Below are 17996 nucleotides of genomic sequence, written 5' to 3'. Positions count from 1 at the left end.
TTAGGCCATATCATGCACCCCTACTTGATGCATTACTTATTCAATTTTAACCAACCGCTGTCCAGGTGTAGCTAATGAAAATGTCAACACCAGTACTTAAGAACACCTCCATACCTTGAGAATAGAGCAGGATCTGTGTCTCCAGGAGTGAGCAGGTAAGCAACTGCACCATGTTGTCCACACCGAGCAGGGAAAAGGCTTCTCCCAGAGGATACTCCCCGAGCGGAAGCTCACCGGGGCCGGGTCTTTGGCACAAGATAGGGCCCTGCACGCCGTGAAACCTCAGCGAGCGGCCAGGCGGCGGCAGAGGCACCTCATAGAGGATGTTGTGGATGTAGCTTTCCAGTGGGAGAGGTGGCGCCGTTTGGGAGGCGACGGCCTGGTGCAGCTGAGACAGGAAGTGCCGAGAAGCTCCAAGGAAGGGGAGTGGCGTGAGTAGGCAGAGGGCTTTGGACACGTACAGCGTGTCGTGAGACGGGTCGAAGGAGCCGGCGCAACCCAGACAGGTGGCGGCAGCGCCGTTGCTGGTGGCCAGAAACTCGCCATCCGACTCATCCAGGCTGCTAACCAGTGAGTCCATGCTGGAGGTGGAGGGCGAGGAGGCGGATGAGGAGGCAGAAGACGAGGAAGCGGAGTGGTGCTCCACGTGGTGCATCCTGTGAAGGGTCTGCATGGCTGTGATGATCTGGGCACCCGCCACCTCCTCGTAGAACGTGAGGACAAAACCGTAGCAGCGCGAACCATCCTCAGAACCGACGGTGAACGAATGGAAGTGAGATTCCAGGCGGTCGGCCTGAGTGCGAAAAGAAAGCCCCCTCGGCATGCAGAGCTGGTGACATAGAGGGAGAATAACATCAATGACAAATGAATGTTTTTAATAAGAAAAATAACAACCTACAGTATATTACTCCATCCATCCATCCATCCATTTTCTTATCCGCTTTTCCTCACAAGGGTCACAGGGGTGCTGGAGCCTATCCCAGTATCCAGTAGCCACTATCCAGCCTGTTTTCCATATCTCCCTCCTTCAGCGCAAGTGAATCTAATGATCAGCTCATTTGCCATTAGCAAACTTTGCAGAAGCCTGCCGACGATCCTGATCATGAATCATGTGTGTTCGTGGAGAGAAACATGGAAAACAGGCTGGATAGTGGCTCTCGAGGACCGAACTTGGCTACTCCTGTTCTAGCGGGTCAGTCAAATCAACCTCCTATTTCTTTTTTGAAGGTGTATGAAACGCGAACGTTGTGATTTTTCATGAAATGCTGTTGCCGGGGCAAATCATTGCCATAAAAAAAAAAAATAAATAAAAAAAATAAAAATAAAAATAAAAAAAAAAAATGATTTTTGAGAGTCTAACATTGGCAAAAACTCATTGAGCTTTGCACACTCATCATACGTGGCAAAAGAATAAATAAATCCATATGTAACGGTTTATTTGTCCATTTTTAAAAAAATTCTTAATTCCAATGTGCTAGTACCCAAAGTGGCCCGGGTTGCGAGGGCCATTTTTAGTGCTCGTAGGTCTAGTTCTTAGTTTGTCTTTTCTCTGCACTGTTGTCGTTGTCACAACGCCACTGTTCAGCCTAAGCACATCAAATTTAAGTTGAACAAGTGTAACACCCCCCAAAAAATGTAATGCATGCCACTGTAATTTCGAATTTCTTTCAGCATCAGGTCTGAGTAAACGCACTCTCAAAAACTGGAAATGACTGTGTTATGGCAGACATGACAAGGAGCTTTGAAGGGGGAAAAAAATCTGACTAATTAACTCTCAGTCAGCCTGTCACTAAACGCCTCTGGCATCGAAAATTTAAGAAAGATAAATTTTTGGTAGAAAATAAAAACAAATATTTATCACTGAAAATTGAACAAAGAGTGACAGGAGATGGTATCCTTTTACTTTTATCAAACCTTGTGTTTCTTTCAGCAAAAAATTGTTTTTTACACAGTGGAGTACAGTATATGAAATATGTCCAGCCATACAGTATATGACTAAAATGTGCTTCCTTTGTTATTTGCAGAAATGTGCACTGATTCAAACCGCTATTTTTTTATTTTCAACCAGCAAAGTCTTCCTTCTACATTCTACATTCTCACCATGTTGACCGCATCTTTATTGAAGGGGTTCCTGTCTGTGCTCTCGGGGTAGTGGACCAGTAGCCTGGATTTGAAGGACCGGTGAATCGGGCTCTGCTCAAAGCTCTCCCCTGAAACACAGTCATGAGAAATAATGTTTCAACTGATGCAGAATAGATGGAACATCACAAATTGACAACAGCTTTACAATAATAACATATGCACAGTCTGACCTTCAAAGAACAGACTTAAAGCGGAACTCAAGTTAAACTATGTCCTTGCAATATGCTGCATGTTTCCCAACTACAACCTCAGACAAAATAGTACTAGAGGACATTTTGTTTTTCTCCGAGGTCCACCTTTTTGTGATGTACGCTGTAGGATTCACAACTGAACCACTACTTACAAATAAGTACTGTTATGGTTAGAAAAGTTACATAAATGGTCCACTTGAGCAAAGGAACGACTTCTGCGCCTTTATAATTGCATGTAAACAAGTAATAGACCTATCTGAATACCTTTTGGAAGAATTAAATGACTGATTCGTGAACTAGACCAGTGATGGGAAAACTTATTGCACCATGTGTACTTTAAACCTACAGACAGTGAAGAAACTAAATCTGTTATGTACTTTTGTAATTTTCAGTTTCCAGGATGCATTGCAGCTTGCAGTATTGAACTTTTTCCAACATAAGGCCATTAACCATTATCATTTAAGTGTGTTTAATTAATTATGTTGCCCATGTTTGATTTTAATGTGTATCTTAATTAAAAGGTGCAATGTGCAGTTCAAAAAGCTGATATTAAAGCTTTTTCTATATCATACATGCTCTACCAATGCCCAAATGAGTAGAAAGTGCCCTGAATTTTTTACTCCAACTGTGCCTATTATCTTGCATCTTCTCTTCAGTGTATCGTGTTCGGGGCGAACATGCCACAGTTTCTTGGGTGGAGACTGGTGAAGTGGCACCATGCACAAGTTTAACACAGATGCTGCAGTTACGCGTTAGGCCAAAGGTAGCAACTACACAATGATCCTTTAACTGTCGCATTAAATTTAAGTTGGACATTGTGAACAAAAAATGTTACTGTGACTTGTGTGCGAAACATTAAAATCAGTTTTTGGTGCGCGTGCGTGTGTGTGTGGGGGGGTGTGTGTGTGTGGGTGGGTCAGAGGGGTCGCGCGTGCGTGCATGCGTGTGTGTATTTTAAAGGGATAGTTCGTATTTTTTGACATGAATCTCTTATTTCATCCTCACCTCCAGTGTATGCGATCAGCACTGACTTACCCCTTGACAGTGTTCTGTGAGACGAGTTTTGGTCCGGTGTTGGACGAGATGAAAATAGTCCGGCGAGTTGGCTGGGGTCACCTAAATAAAGCGTTTTTCTTCTACAACAATTTGTGTTCAAAAGAGTGATACATTTGCATCACAATAGTCTCTCCTGAAAAAAAATCAGACGCCATTACCGCCGGGCACTACTTTTCTGTTCGTTCGTATCACTGCGTGGCTCCCCGCATGCAGCTGATAAGACGCGCACTAATCTACAAGTTGTTTGTCTTTTCGAAGGCGGAAGGCGCGACTATCAGCTGTCTGAAGTGCGTCGATCAGCTGTCTACAGGGCGACACGCAGTGATACGAATAGTGCCCGGAAGTAATGGAGTCTGACTTTTTTTCAGGAAGGAATTTAGTGTGCAAATGTATCACTCTTTTGAACACAAATTTTTTTTAGAAGAAAAACGCTTTATTTAAGTGGCCCCAGCCAACTCGCCGGACTATTTTCTTCTTGTCCAACACCGGACCAGAACTCGTCTCATAGAACGCTGTCAAGGCTAAGTCAGTGCTGATCGCACACACTGTGTCACGAAGCGAGGTAAGGTAGGACCCAGACGCAGGATAAGGTAAGCCACCAAGGCAGCAGGTTTATTTCCACCAACAGCTGTCTACTCTCAACTTGAGAGTAGAAATGGCCCAGAGGGGAGGAATCAGGTGGCGTTTATGTCCGGGTTGATTGGGAACAGGTGGTAGTGATCATGGGCGTGGACCGGTAATCAGTGAGGCTGCAGGAAGGGTAAGTGACCTGGGGTGAGATGAGAGTGAGTACTTTCAAAATAAACCGGGAACCTGACTGTGAAAATAAGAGCATGAACCGCCACTCTGGTGGCGGCGTGACAGTACCCCCCCCTCAATGGCCGGCCCTTGACGGCCTTTCAGCAAGGAGTCCAAAACAAGGGCGGGTGGAAGGGGGCACGGAGGTGGGAACACGGCCCACCCATCCGTCCCAGACAAAAAGCAGTTCAGGAGACAAGAGACAAGAGAGTCCCAGCGGGGCCAGTCAGGAGGGCGTCCTCGACGCCCGACAAGGAGCAGAGGTGGCGGCCGCAATCCATGCGCCGCCTGACGAGGAACAGGAGGTGGCGGCCGCAATCCATGCGCCGCCTGACGAGGAACAGGAGGTGGCGGCCGCATTCCCTGCGCCGCCGGACGAGGAACAAGAGGTGGCGGCTGCAATCCATGCGCCGCCTGACGAGAAACAGGAGGTGGCGGCCGCAATCCATGCGCCGCCTGACGAGGAACAGGAGGTGGCGGCCGCATTCCATGCGCCGCCGGACGAGGAACAGGTGGTGGCGACCGCAATCCATACGCTGCCTGACGAGCAACAGGAGGTAGCGGCCCAGGCGAAGCGGCCAGGGGCTGCGGCGGCAGCGGCCCAGGCGAAGCGGCCAGGGACTGCGGCGGCAGCGGCCCAGGCGAAGCGGCCAGGGACTGCGGCGGCAGCGGCACAGGCGAAGCGGCCAGGGGCTGCGGCGGCAGCGGCACAGGCGAAGCGGCCAGGGGCTGCGGCGGCAGCGGCACAGGCGAAGCGGCCAGGGGCTGCGGCGGCAGCGGCACAGGCGAAGCGGCCAGGGGCTGCGGCGGCAGCGGCACAGGCGAAGCGGCCAGGGGCTGCGGCGGCAGCGGCACAGGCGAAGCGGCCAGGGGCTGCGGCGGCAGCGGCACAGGCGAAGTGGCCAGGGGCTGCGGCGGCAGCAGATAAGGTTCCGGAGCGAGAGGCTGCAGCAGACGAGGTTCAGGGGCGAGAGGCTCCAGCAGACGAGGTTCAGGGGCGAGAAGCTGCAGCAGACGAGGTTCAGGGGCGAGAGGCTGCAGCAGACGAGGTTCAGGGGCGAGAGGCTGCAGCAGACGAGGTTCAGGGGCGAGAGGCTGCAGCAGACGAGGTTCAGGGGCGAGAGGCTGCAGCAGACGAGGTTCAGGGGCGAGAGGCTGCAGCAGACGAGGTTCAGGGGCGAGAGGCTGCAGCAGACGAGGTTCAGGGGCGAGAAGCTGCAGCAGACGAGGTTCAGGGGCAAGAGGCTGCAGCAGACGAGGTTCAGGGGCGAGAGGCTGCAGCAGACGAGGTTCAGGGGCGAGAGGCTGCAGCAGACGAGGTTCAGGGGCGAGAGGCTGCAGCAGACGAGGTTCAGGGGCGAGAAGCTGCAGCAGACGAGGTTCAGGGGCGAGAGGCTGCTGCAGACGAGGTTCAGGGCCTTGAGGCCTGTCTGACCCGTCACTCCCGACGCCACGGACCAAAGCCAGTACCTCCTTTAGCCCGGCAATGGCTCGGTCGCAGGCCTCAAGCCCCTCCTTCTCCCAGGGCTCCCATTCCGCCATTCCTGCTGGGTCCATGCTGGCCGAAGTGTACTGTCACGAAGCGAGGTAAGGTAGGCCACCAAGGCAGCAGGTTTATTTCCACCAACAGCTGTCTACTCTCAACTTGAGAGTAGAAATGGGAATCAAAAGGGTGGAGAACAAAAAGCGCTCCACTCGGGAGGAAAAAACAGGCACAAGGCAAAAGGGGTAACAAAAGGCGCTCCACTGGGGAGGAAACGGCACAAAAACAAGACAAGGCACAAAAACAAGGCAAGACAATACGGTACCGGGAACAAGGACTCGAGGACTGTGGGACGCTTCCATGCACTGACTGTGTGTGACACTTCGGCCCAGAGGGGAGGAATCAGGTGGCTTTTATGTCCGGGTTGATTGGGAACAGGTGGTAGTGATCATGGGCGTGGACCGGTAATCAGTGAGGCTGCAGGAAGGGTAAGTGACCTGGGGTGAGATGAGAGTGAGTACTTTCAAAATAAACCGGGAACCTGACTGTGAAAATAAGAGCATGAACCGCCACTCTGGTGGCGGCGTGACACACTGGAGGTGAAGACGAAATAGAGATTCATGTCAAAAAATCCGAACGATCCCTGTAAGTTATAGCAAGAGCGCCCTTTGTTTTTGCGGGCCACAGACAATGACTTTAATTGTCTGAGTTAATAATAATAATAATAATAATAATAATAACAATAATAATAATAATAATAATAATAATAATAACAATATATCAGATTTAAAAAGAGCTTTTCAGGACACTCAAAGACACGTCACAATGTATACACTATTCATGTACTCACACATTGACAATCTTGTGCCAGAAAACTACGAAGGTAGTCACAGCTTCCCTAGGGCAGACTGACGGAAGTCTGGTTGTGTGCACCTACGACCCCTCTGACCACCACCAAATATTTGCACCATCTATAGACCAGTAGGAGTATCACTGGAGGCAATGTATGTGAAATGTCCTGACAAGGGACAAAACGACACATTACTTGGAGAAAGGAGACTCTCCGTTACTGGACAACTGGCTCTTCCGCCTGAGCCACTGCCGCCAGTTTGTCTCGAAAACAAATGTTCCGCATCCACACACTGCTGTTTGATGTAGTGACAAAGCACATGTTCACGTGTCTTCAGTGACATGTAGATCTGAGTGTCATCAACATATTGGTAAGAAATTTAAGGCTGCATATTAGTGACAGCTAAGGCTGTTTGAAAGCGCTATATAAATAAAGATGACTTGACTAAATTTAGATTGAACAACAGGCGTTTCAGAATTTACCCCACAGGTCGGAGCCATTTGGTCTGAGACACAGTTACTAATGTCAGCAATAATTCACAGTAAAGGTTTGTGTTGACATTTTCACTTAGGTAGATTTCATAAACTTTTTTTAATCAGTACTTCTACCCTTTTTTATGCATGTATCTGTACTTTAAGTACAACGGGAATTTGGGATGTGTCACGTCTCTGAATCACAACTGTGTCCTCTCAGCGTAGGATGAAAATGACTAACCTTGTTCAGGACTTTTTCAAAAGTTCAAAATATATTTCACTTTTAAGCATTTAAGCAATGCGAAGCACAAATGTGTAGTCGGGGAGTCCTTATTGTCCGCTGATGTCATTCCCCTTTAGCCTCCCCCTATCACTGTTATCTGGTGTGAACGGGCCAAAGCTGAAGCCTCGGCCAGCCGGCATTCCAACGGTCAGCGTCATGTGAAATTTGATTAGACTGCACAACACACTGCACTGCATTGAGGATCCAACAACAGCAGATTGTTCCTGGGTGCTTGGGAATTTCCTAATGACTCACATTAGAGACCAATTGCTCACCCATCTCAAGTTCTCAATACATAATTGATTGTAATTGAAATGATTCTATAAAATAATGAATGAAGTGATTGATGGTATTGATTATTCAGCAGAGGATCCTCCAGGATCAGTTAAGTGGTCATCCACAGGTTCAGCAAGTGTAATCGCTGTGCAATGTTTCCCTGTTTAAATGTTGACACTTTATACTTGAAGATTGTTTGTTTACATTCAGTTATTAATGGTTCTCTTTGTCTTGTTTGAAATTAATGATGCTTCAAAAAAACAAAAAACAAAAAAAAAAACAATTGGGGAGTTAGTTTCCATTCTGTGTTATTATTCTGGATATGTAACTATATTATAATGTCACCATAGCCTGAGTCCCAATGTATTGTTTTTATTGGTAAATTATTTGGTTTAGAAGCATAATGTAGGTCAAAGCTCCCCCCTTAGCATATTCACCAGAAGAGGACATAGTTTTAATCAAATAGTGACCATAGTATTGCATTGTTAAAATATTGATGAAATTACTTGTCTGAAACTAAATTGACGCACAATTGTAGTGTTTTCATTCATTTTAATGTGTAAAATACAAAAATCGCAAACTGAATCGCAATATTGGTCTGAATAATTGCAATTACTTTTTTCAAAAATCGTGCAGCCCTACCATCCATCCATCCATCCATCCATGCATCCATCCATCCATCCATCCATCACTTATCCGGGGTCAGGTCACGGGGCCAGCAGCTTTAGCAGGGAAGCCCAGACTTCCTTCTCCCCATCCACTTCAACCGGCTCCTCCGGCGGAATCCCAAGCTTCCCAGGCCAGCCGAGAGTCATAGTCTCTCCAGCGTGTCCTGGGTCGTCCCCAGAGCCTCCCGCCGGTGGGACATGCCCGGAACACCTTCCCAGGGAGGTGTCCAGGAGGCATCCGAACCAGATGCCCGAGCCATCTCAACTGGTTCCTCTCAACGCGGAGGAGCAACGGCTCGACTCTGAGTCCCTTCTGGATGACCAAGCTTCTAACTCGCTATTTGTAAGGGAGAGCCTAGACACCCTGCAGATGAACGCATTTCGGCCGCTTGTATCCGGGATCTTGTTCTTTCTCACGAGCCACAACTCATGGCCATAGGTGAGGGTAGGAATGTAGATCAACCGGTAAATTGCCTAAATTCGCCTTTCTTCACCACAATGAACCAATGCAGAGTCCACATCACAGCAGACGCTGCTGTCGATCTCATGCTCCATCCTGCCCTCACTCGTGAACAAGGCCCCAAGACACTTGAACTGCTCCACTTGGGGCAAGATCTCGTCCCTGACTGAAAACGGCACTCCACCCTTTTCCGACAAGAGGACCATGCTCTCGGATTTGGAGGTGCTGATTTTCATCACAACTGCGTCACACTCGGCTGCGAACTGCTCCAGTGAGAGTTGGAGATCACAGCAAAAAGCCAACAGCACCAGATCATCCGCAAAAACCATAGACGCAATGTTGAGGCTACCAATATCAAACCAGACCCCCTTCTGCTCATCTACAGCACTAAATGAGGAAAGCGCTTTTGCACCTCCTCGGTCAAATCTCGCTTTCTGATAATGTGATCTTTCTCGCAACTGTTACTATACTACCGTGTTCTTATTGCAAATCCATAATTGCCATGTGTGGTAAATCAGGCGCAAATTTGCTTCCAGCTGTCAGAATTTGTGGGCGTGTTTGCGCCGGTATATGATTAGTGCAATACCCTTAGTGAATAGGTGGCTAACGGTGCAGACTGTGGGGGCAGTTGTGGAGCAATATTTGTCATGACTGGGTCATGCCAGGGTTATGTTTGGGTCATGCAAGGCCATGACAGGGTTATGTTTGGGTCATGCAAGGGTTATGTTTGGGTCATGACCGCGTGATCAAGTGTTTGTTTTAAACTGAGGTCAAGTATCTATTTTGAACTGATGTATCCAGCATCAAGTTTCAACTGGTAAGACGCTATGTAATGTCAGGAGCTATGTGATGTCAAGAATTTTTTATCTCTTTATCTGGTCAACAGCCAATCAAATAATTCCATGTCAGTCCTGTTACCCACATGTCTCGCCACAACCAATCAGATCGATTTGCTGTCTATGTCTATATAAGCCTGTCAGAGAAGTGTGTGTTTTTGTCAGATTATCACCTCTGTTCCTCCTTGCAACTTCACCGCCCAAGTTAGCTTAGCGTCTCATGATTCTTGATACATTCTCGTTGTTTCTCGTCAAGTCAAGTTTGTTCCACGCCTCTCGATGGTATGCAAATAAAGTGTGAAAACTCTTATTTGTGTCTGCGTTTTGGGATCCAAATCCAGAGCCTAGCAATATTTAGGGCTCCTAGCGGACACAGCACATTCTTAGTGAATCTACCCCTCAGTATGACTATACTATACCATGGCAAAAAGGATTAAAAATGTTAAAGGGCTTCACCGTTGCTTGACGGCGCTGAGCAATTGGAGACTTTTGTCTCATCGTTCCCTCTAACACCCTCTAAAAACACTGACCGCAAATTCGTTCAAAAGCACATCAAATGATGAGATCCTGAAAGCTGCAGTAGAGTTAACAACATGCTCCTGGAGGTGAAATTATCCAGCAACACGCATATCATTGCTGAGGTATGCAACCATTTAAAAAAAAAAAAGTGGAACTGCAGATTCAAAAGAATGAAAAGGAAATTACAGGCAAGTTGGAGTGATTTGCCAAATTGTAGCAGAGATATGATGATGCAGGCGCTAGAACCTGAGGCTGTACCGGATGAAAAAAAAAAAAAAAAAAACACCTGAGGAAAATGTCAAGTCTGAAATAATAACGCTTTTGCTGTGCTCAAACCTGAGGACAAGGAGAAGATGGGTTTCCTCATCAACACAGTAAGTACACAGAGTAGGGGTTCCTTGTGACAACTCTAACCGGCCTATCATCACCCAATTCAACATGACATCCTACAGAAGCAAGATCTGGAAAATTGCCTGTGACAATGATATTCTGAAAGAGAAGAAGCTACAGCTCAGAGAAGATTTGACGCTTGCTGACAGGATGGAAATAAACTGGCTATGACCTTGAAAATGCAAGAAAACGGGAAAACGAGCAGGTTTCCGTGGTCCCAACACTTTTGAGATGTGTACAAATTCATCACTTGTTAAGCAATGTTACAGGGTAATGTTAAATTTGTTAATCGGTTTAATGTGTCAAATTAGAATATTGCTACATAAGGTTGAGGTTAAAAATTGGTGAGTACCACTTCTTAATTTAGCAAATTATTTGTTATGAAAGTACAGTATTTTGTTTTTAAAATATAATTTCTATTTCGTCCCTCCCAACCTCCAACGAGTCAAAGTAAAGCCTACAAACCAAACAAAGACATAACGCCGCAATCTAGGAGAGGGTACGAGAAAACTTTACCATCGCTAGCAATTTCTGTGCTGTTCAGCACTGGCACCTTGCAGTCGCTCGGGACATTCGTAACTGTCGTTTTAGGGTTTAAGGCACTGAATTTATGTTATTTGAGTGTAAGAGCTTCTTACAATCTCACTCCCTGACTTCTACTTTGAGGGTCACCCAAAATAATATAATCTACGATGTTAAAATGACTCGAAAATACTTTAAACTAAAAGTGTAGGACTTGCCAGTCTTGACTTGGGACTTGAGGGCAAAGACTTGAGACTTGTGACTTGCAAAAGAGTGACTTACTCTCACCTCTTACGAAGAGGTCTACATGATAAAAATGAAAGCCATATTCGGTGTCTACTAATGCTGGTGTCCTGGTCATTACTTTGACATTTCAGTGCATGTTTGTTGAAAGCTTGAATTTAGGCCAAGAACTGTGTGTTTGCTGCTATCTTAAGGTTAAACACTGGGGTAAACACAATTTGGCTGTTTGTCCTCTCATTACAAGAGAAGTTGCCGACTACGTCATTAGAGGACTATGATGTACTCGCCCCTGCCACCCACCAGCTCAGTCTTGTACACGCCTCCTTAAACGCCATCTTAGCGAGTAGCTGCTGTCAATCACAGCCAGATCACGCCCAACCTTCTACTGTTAAGTTACCCTTTAAGCAATGTGCCCATGGATTGTGTAAATCGGACATGAGAAATCCCAAGCGTTTGTCAAGAGCCCAATTTTTCCCATTACCAAAGCCAAAAACAAAGCTTGAGATAAGTTTTTAATGGATTAAACAGTGTGGACAGCTTCATTCCCAGCTAAATGTGTCCAGCATAAAAGATAAACACGCATTCCTACATTTACTCAGAGGTAAGAGCTTGTAAAGTAGCGATAAGGCTAACAGCTTTTAGCTTCCTTGTCAAATTCACCCTAGAGGCAAGATCAGCCACAAAACTGGACCTTAAAATTATACTTACAATTATTTAATATTGTATATTATTAGCATTTAGTCATCACCGAAATCGGCAAGTTCATCGGCATGTAAAAATACACGGACTTACCCTGATCAACGGATGGAAACCTGCTTCAGTCTGTGCTCAGTCCATGTATTTTTTACGAATCTTTGCATTATAAATAACTCGCTAAGTTTATCATGATCATTGTTGTTCTGTCACAGACGAAAAAATAATAAATAATAAATGTACAGGTACATTTATTAAAAATGGGAATTATTTTGCAGGATTAGAATTTCCACGCTGAAAGAGAGACACCATTGTAGTTTACCTCAAACTTAGTTTGAGATCTGTATGCTTTAGCCTAGACAGTGGTGAAGTCCACTTTTCTGCATATTTTAATATAATGAATATATCCTTCCACTGCATATTGTAGACCCTTTTTTCCTAATTATGTAAGATATTGCACTTGTTTAGCTCCAAAAACATTCAATGACATGTTTTGGTTCCGGTACGCTCATCATTCCCATTGTAAGTATCCAGAATGATGTCACACCCATAAGCGTCAACTGGGATTTTATAAAAGGTCAATTGCTAGACAATAATACCTCTCACATTTTTGTAAACATTTTATTACATTTGTTCATGGGTCAACACTGAAGAAATGTGTCTTTGCTACAATGTAGTCAGTGTACAGCTAGTATAACAGTGTAAATTTACTGTTGCTTCAAATAACTCAGCACAAGACCATTAATGTCTACACCGCTGCCAACAAAGTACAGAACAGAGTATGATCCCCTCCCATTGGAAACTGGGCTGCAGGGCAGTAGTCAAACATGGTAACAACAACGCCAAACACGCTTCCAAGATGAGCCCTACTTTGCTAAAGTAGCCGAGGGGACAGGTATACCGTCCTAAACCCTTTTGAGCATCTGTGGGGTATCATCAAATAGAAGGTGAGGGAGCACAAGGTCTCTGGACAATAAAGGTAGCTATGCAAAATATTGACATTTGGGGCCAAATCAGGACATTTTCTCTTAGAAGCGTACTCACTTTTGTTGCTAGGTTTATAAATCATAATGGAAAAGTGTTGAGTTATTTTGATCGAAGTATAATTTTTCACAGTTCAGCGTGTACACTTTTGTGAGATACTGTATAACATTAAGACTTTAACTAGCTGCTTGGTTGCGGCTTAAGGCTCAATGTTCCTAAGCAGGCAGGAAATCCCTTGAAGGAGCATATCCTGCTGCCACTTCTACTGCAGTGGCGAGGAGATGGCCTACTCTTACATAAGCAGATTGGCAGCACTCGCAAGCACCCAAGCAGCGGAGTGGTCACCCTCTCAGTAGGGAGCCAGCAATTACAGGCCACACCGGTTAGTTAGAAGACTAAACTCATTGGCAGCTTTAAGAGCAGCAGCACTTATTTCTTCCATCCCTGCCAACATATGATGCCTCAGAATAGTGTTGCTTTATAAGATTTGTTGTGTGAGGAGAGGTATTTAAAAAAAAATAAAAAATAAAAAAAAAGGTAGAGCTATTGTTTTTCCCCAATTCCAACGTGGAAGTGACGTTAGCTGTTCTTTTTTTTTTTTGGAATTCATCTCCGCCTCGTCTGAGTATCAATGTCAGGGAGAAAAACAACAGACAGCTCCCATTTCTCTTTGCGGGTAAATAAAACCCCACTGCCACACTGGACAAGATTTGTATTGCCATGGCAACCCCTCGAACACCTTACCAACATCAATCACAAACATCTTCCCTATTCTCTGGATTCAGGTGGACAAAATAGGGAGGGATTATTTTTAGATTAGATGGGGAGGGAAGTGATGAGAGAAAAGGGAGAGAAAAAAAAGTAAATGAGCCACTTGGGATATTTTGGCTGTATTTTCTTTTTTTTTCTTTTTTTTTTAATGATTGTAACAAGACGGGAGTATATGGATTCCAGCTAATATTGAGCAAAACTATCTTGTGAAGCTTGAAGATGTATGTAAACTATGCATGTTAAAATGATTTTCCATACACAATAAAACGTGACTTTCTGGTCAAATGTCGCAGATCATGCCTGTCTTTTAGAGAGTTAAGCTAAAATATATTAAAAATAAGGCCATGCTGTATGATTAGATGTGCCTTCAGAGAGAGGATTTTATACACACACACACACACACAAATATACATATACATACAAAAAGAGAGAGATAGAGAGATAGAGAGATAGAGAGATAGATAGATAGATAGATAGATAGATAGATAGATAGATAGATAGATAGATAGATAGATAGATGACAAAATGGGAGCTGATAGCTCACAATTGTAGCCTACATCATTATGTAAACAACATTAGCCACACTAAATTGACCATAATGTCCTTTAAAACACCAATAAATTGACATTTAGCTGTTCTAATGTCGAGTGCTTATGTTGCTACCTGCTCCATCGTCAGGCTCCAGGCCCGTCTCTGGGTCCAGTCCACAGACGACGAAGTAGTGGGCGAAGCGGCAGGAAGCCGATCCGGTTGCCGCCGCGGTGGTGCTCATCCTCGGTCACACGAAACGAGAAAGCTGCGTGAAAATCGGTCTAAACGTCTCGCTGCAGGCTCAACATAGCCGGGTCAAGTCGATAGCTTCGTAAAGAACGTCGCCTGACTAACGGTCCACCGTCTGGGTGTCCTTTATGCTAGGGTTCAGCTGCTGAAGTGGAAGAGAAGCACCGAATGGTACGACGGTCATCTCGTGTGGGCTGGCGGAGGGAGGAGACAGCGGGTCGGGTATGGAGGATTGAATTGCGGGAGGGGAGGGGAGCAGGGTGGACGCTGGAAGGGTGAAGGAGGACTAGAAAGGAATATACTTGGACCGCATCATCATCACCGACTCACCGTTATTGGAAAAACTTAAATCTACATTAATTAATATTAGGGAAGGCCTATTGGAAAAGAATGTGTAAACATGAAACTAGAATAGTTGTAAAAGCTATGGGAAGAAGAAAGGTTTGGGAGGCAGTTTTGTAGAATACAAAGGAATGGTGGAGGAATGATGTGCTAATCGAGATGAAGATGTGCAACAATATCGAGATTAAAATTAATTGATTTAGTTAAAATGCCAAAACACACACTGTAGCCTAAGTGGGAAGATGTGATAAATGTGAACAGGAAGCAATAGTAGAATATAAACATCTGTAAGAGAGCGAGTATAAGAAGATAGTCAATTTGTGACCTTCCATCCATCCATTTTCTTGACCGCTTATTTCTCACAAGGGTCGCGGGGGGTGCTGGAGCCGATCTCAGCTGGCTATGGGCAGTAGGCGGGCTACACCCTGGACTGGTTGCCAGTCAATCGCAGCAATTTGTGACCTCGGGAGATAAATATGTGTTCCACATTCCACAAAAAGATTCAGCAAATAAGTGTTGTAGGGTATTATATAAAACACAATATAGTTTTGTTGTTGTTTAAAAAAACAAAAAACATTTAAGTCAAGAATGACAACTGTCGGTCCACAGGCCATATGCAGCCAGACTATACTCTGGACTCTGGAAAGGCTCCTTGTCAGGGCCCCGGCCATTTGGGGGCCCTAAGCAAAATAATGTCATGGGGCCCATATGTACACCATTTATTCACCTTGTACTGTGTAACCCATACATCCATATTTCATATATGTTAGTCAGATTTTATTGCACTGCAGAAGGTAATTCAACTTTTCATCCCAACTAACTGTCAGTATATAGTGTATGGTGCCAAACCTCATTAGAAAATAATATGAAAAGAAAGAATTTGAGCTATATTTGTTTTCACCAACTCAACTGTGACTATTAATAGTATAATTTATCTATAAAATTGTTGTCATTATTACATCTCTGCATAATATTTCTTCCACACTCACTGACATTGAGAGCGCCACTGCCACCCACTGTGGATGTGCAATTACAATTTATTCTAGTTTGGGGATAAATATCTCTCTCTATATATATATATATATGTATGTATTAGGGCTGTCAAAGTTAAAGCGTTAATAGATTAATTAATCACAGAAAAATGTCGCATTAATCACATATTAACGCATATTAATCGCACTATTTTTTTTGACCGCACTTGAGCCTTGAACGTAACCGCGGATGGTTACATTGAAGGCTGCGCAGGTCAGTGATTAGGTCAATGCACCGCATTTCCTACGCCTGTTGTTCCAAAATGAGCGGGGTGACTCCAGTTGGTGTTATGGTAGTGATTCATTGCATGCGCTAACCTTGAGCGCCCTCTTGTGACTTGGGGAAGCAACTGTGAAGAGTGAAAATAAATGGCCGCAAGCACATTGCCACGGAGCCATCTCAGTCGTGTGTATTAACATAGCCCGCACATGCAGGTAAATTTCGCTTTAAAAAACACCCCGTCGGGACTTTAGATAAAACAAAAGTAATTTACGTTTAATTAATTAATAATTGCTGAATTGCACCCAACTGATATGCATTTACGTTTTGAGCAATACAAGCATGCATGCAATTGCTTACATGCATTTAATCAATGTTTCCATGACATTCAGATAATAAAATGCATTAATGTCAAAATATTACGGTATTTTGCATTTCTTTTATATTACGCGGATATGCAAGTGTGATTAATCAGATTAAAAATTGTAATCGTTTGACAGCACTAATATATATATATATATATATATATATATATATATATATATATTTACCGAGCAAATCAACTGGAGTCACCCCGCTCATTTTGGAACAACAGGCGTAGGAAATGCCGTGCATTGACCTAATCACTGACCTGCGCAGCCTTCAATGTAACCATCCGCGGTTACGTTCAAGGCTCAAGTGTGGTCGAAAAAAATAGTGCGATTAATCTGCGTTAATACGTGTTTAATGCGACAATTTTCTGTGATTAAATAATCTATTAACGCTTTAACTTTGACAGCCCTAGATAGAAGACAATAACTCTCAATAAAAAAATGACAATATGTCCAAATAGGGCATTTATTGAACTATTTAAGCAGAAAGATAATTCATTTAACACAAAAAATATTGCCTACTTAAATAAATATGATCAACATAGGGGGAGGTCTCCAGACAAACCTGTTTCTGAGAGATAAAAGTCAACAAGTTTAAGTCAACAGATAGAATGAAAAACGTGCAGCATTTCATCACACCTGGACTAACTCGTGACACAGAGAGGCTGCTGTCATGCTAGCAGATGGATGCATACATCCTCCAGTCCTCCGGCTAAACCGTGTCGACCTGTCACGTTACAGTCTGGCGTATTACACTAAGTACATAATGAGACTTGTAGTTAGCATTCACTGGAATCCTGTTACTGGAATTCTGTCAAAATCAGACATATGCGTTCCAAATGGCTAACTCTTGATTCATGCTGCGTTTCTGTACAGAGTTTTCAGTGCCTTCAAACATTATGCCTTCACATCCCAGGTGGTACTGGTGGGTTTAACTAAAATATTCTTTCTAGATGGCAGGGAGATGAGTTTTTATTGAAAAAAATAATAATGATCTGGAAACAGGCTCCAATCAATAGGAGGGTGAAGACTGGGACCACTGTGCACATTGTTGATGCCCTCAAAATGTGAAGAAAAAAAAAGAAGAGAAAATTCGGTCATGTCATGAAAACAAAATCAAAATAACTTTTTTTTTTTTTCTAATCTGAATAAAAAAGCCAAAATATGAGGAAATGTTTGGTTGTTTTTTTTTGTACAATAATGGCATTTTTCATGAAAATAAATTTTACAAAAGAAAAAAAATTAATATTGTCAGGAAAAATGTGCAATTCTACAAGAATAAAATAGTAATATTGGGAAATACATACACAAGAATAGTTTTGACATTACAAGATAAAAATCTTTTTTTTTTTATTCTTATTTTTTTTAGGAATCCAGTTGGAATTTTACATATTTTTTCTAAAATATCACTGATATATGGTGTGGAATTTTCAGTAGTTAGGCAAGATCCATAAAACAGTCTGGAATACAAATTATCATTTGGGTTTCTTTGTATTTCAAGCTTCAAATATAGACAAGTCTTACAGAGCAGTCTACCAGATAGTGGTCTACAAGAATATGCTGCAGCTCTTATGCGAAAGAAAAACTTTAAGAATAAAGCTGTAATATTACAAG

General features: G+C 43.8%; 1 protein-coding gene across 2 annotated transcripts in view; it reads right to left on the bottom strand.

The window, feature by feature from the left end:
* LOC144015573 (DENN domain-containing protein 5B-like) overlaps positions 1-14694 on the bottom strand; it is a 60971-nt gene extending 46277 nt beyond the window's left edge. For both annotated transcript variants that reach the window (XM_077515682.1, XM_077515683.1), the window contains exons 1-3: positions 14302-14694; positions 2101-2210; positions 115-829 (exon numbers count right to left, since the gene is read on the bottom strand). In XM_077515682.1, coding sequence (XP_077371808.1) covers positions 115-829; positions 2101-2210; positions 14302-14410 — 934 coding nt within the window. In that variant the 5' untranslated portion in view covers positions 14411-14694. The remainder of the gene's footprint in view (positions 1-114; positions 830-2100; positions 2211-14301) is intronic.
* Positions 14695-17996: the final 3302 nt, after the last annotated feature.

Source organism: Festucalex cinctus, chromosome 3, assembly GCF_051991245.1.
Source record: "Festucalex cinctus isolate MCC-2025b chromosome 3, RoL_Fcin_1.0, whole genome shotgun sequence".
NCBI lineage: Eukaryota > Metazoa > Chordata > Actinopteri > Syngnathiformes > Syngnathidae > Festucalex > Festucalex cinctus.
Note: the sequence above shows the minus strand (reverse complement) of the source record. Positions and strands in the feature narration are given on the sequence as shown.